General features: G+C 64.5%; 1 protein-coding gene across 1 annotated transcript in view; it reads left to right on the top strand.

Moving 5' to 3' along the window:
- Positions 1-513: 513 nt before the first annotated feature.
- Positions 514-1,418, top strand: part of HNRNPA0 (heterogeneous nuclear ribonucleoprotein A0) — a 2,817-nt gene continuing 1,912 nt past the window's right edge. The window contains exon 1 of the mRNA XM_012807097.2: positions 514-1,418. Coding sequence (XP_012662551.1) covers positions 837-1,418 — 582 coding nt within the window. The 5' untranslated portion in view covers positions 514-836.

The following is a 1,418-nucleotide window of genomic DNA, read 5'->3' on the forward strand; positions in this document are numbered from 1 at the left end:
CTCCCCCAGTCAAGGCCTGGGCGGGAGAAGGCGTAAGGGTGGCAGGCAGGCTCCGCACACGGGGGGCGCCAGGGCAAGCGCGCACCAAGGAGCGCGCCCGTCCGGCAGCTGCTGAAAACGGAAGTGGGTGTGAAGGGATCGTGGTGATTGGCTGAACTGACATGTCTCTCAAGGGGCTGGCGCGAACGCCACTGCGGAGTTGGCTGAGGGGATGGGAGAAAGGGGAGGGGGAGAACCACTGAGAACAGCCGCGGTGCTTGGAAGACTTGAGTCGCGGAGGTGCGCGGAGGGCAGGGAGGGTCCCTTGTCAGGGCACAGTGGGGAGCCTGGGAGTGAAAGTGGGACGGTAGAAGCGGAGGCGAGAACAGCACAGGATGAGGGCTCGAATAGACGGCGGAGGGCGGGGAGTCCGTGATCGAGAGCAGCGTTGCGGCGCAGTAGGCGGGACTAAGGAGAGCGAGGCGGGGATTGGCGGGCAGCCCTGAACGGCCGTACGTCGGTGGTGACGCACGCTTCGGGGAGGGTGCGCGCGCGTTCAGCGGCCTCTTTGTGTGGTGCCCAGATAGGGGAGCGGAGGTGGCGGCGGCTGTAGCGCTAGCGGCGGCCTTGGCTGTCTTCAGTCTCCTCGGCTCGCCTCTAGCCAGCACCTTTCCCCTTCCCTCCCCTTCCTTTTTTCCTTCCTTCCCTCCCCTTCCCTTTTTCCCTTCCCCGTCGTGACCGGCGGTGGCGGCTCCAGCAACGGCTGGGCCCAAGCTGTGAAGAGGCCTTAGATAACCATAACGGCGACGGCGAAACCTCGGAGCTCGCAGGGCGGGGGCAAGGCCCGTCCTGTGGAGATGGAGAATTCCCAGTTGTGTAAGCTATTCATTGGAGGCCTCAATGTGCAGACAAGTGAGTCGGGCCTGCGCGGCCACTTTGAGGCCTTTGGGACTCTGACGGACTGCGTGGTGGTGGTGAACCCCCAGACCAAGCGCTCCCGTTGCTTCGGCTTCGTGACCTACTCCAATGTGGAGGAAGCCGATGCCGCCATGGCCGCCTCGCCCCATGCCGTGGACGGCAACACGGTGGAGCTGAAGCGGGCGGTGTCCCGGGAGGATTCGGCGCGGCCCGGTGCCCACGCCAAGGTTAAGAAGCTCTTTGTCGGAGGCCTTAAGGGAGACGTGGCCGAGGGCGACCTGATCGAGCACTTCTCGCAGTTTGGCACCGTGGAGAAGGCGGAGATTATTGCCGACAAGCAGTCGGGCAAGAAGCGTGGTTTCGGCTTCGTGTATTTTCAGAATCACGACGCGGCAGACAAGGCCGCGGTGGTCAAGTTCCATCCAATCCAGGGCCATCGCGTGGAGGTGAAAAAGGCCGTCCCCAAGGAAGACATCCACTCCGGTGGGGGTGGAGGCGGCTCCCGGTCCTCCCGGGGCGGC

Source organism: Otolemur garnettii, unplaced genomic scaffold (assembly GCF_000181295.1).
Source record: "Otolemur garnettii isolate 467f Iridium unplaced genomic scaffold, OtoGar3 scaffold00003, whole genome shotgun sequence".
NCBI lineage: Eukaryota > Metazoa > Chordata > Mammalia > Primates > Galagidae > Otolemur > Otolemur garnettii.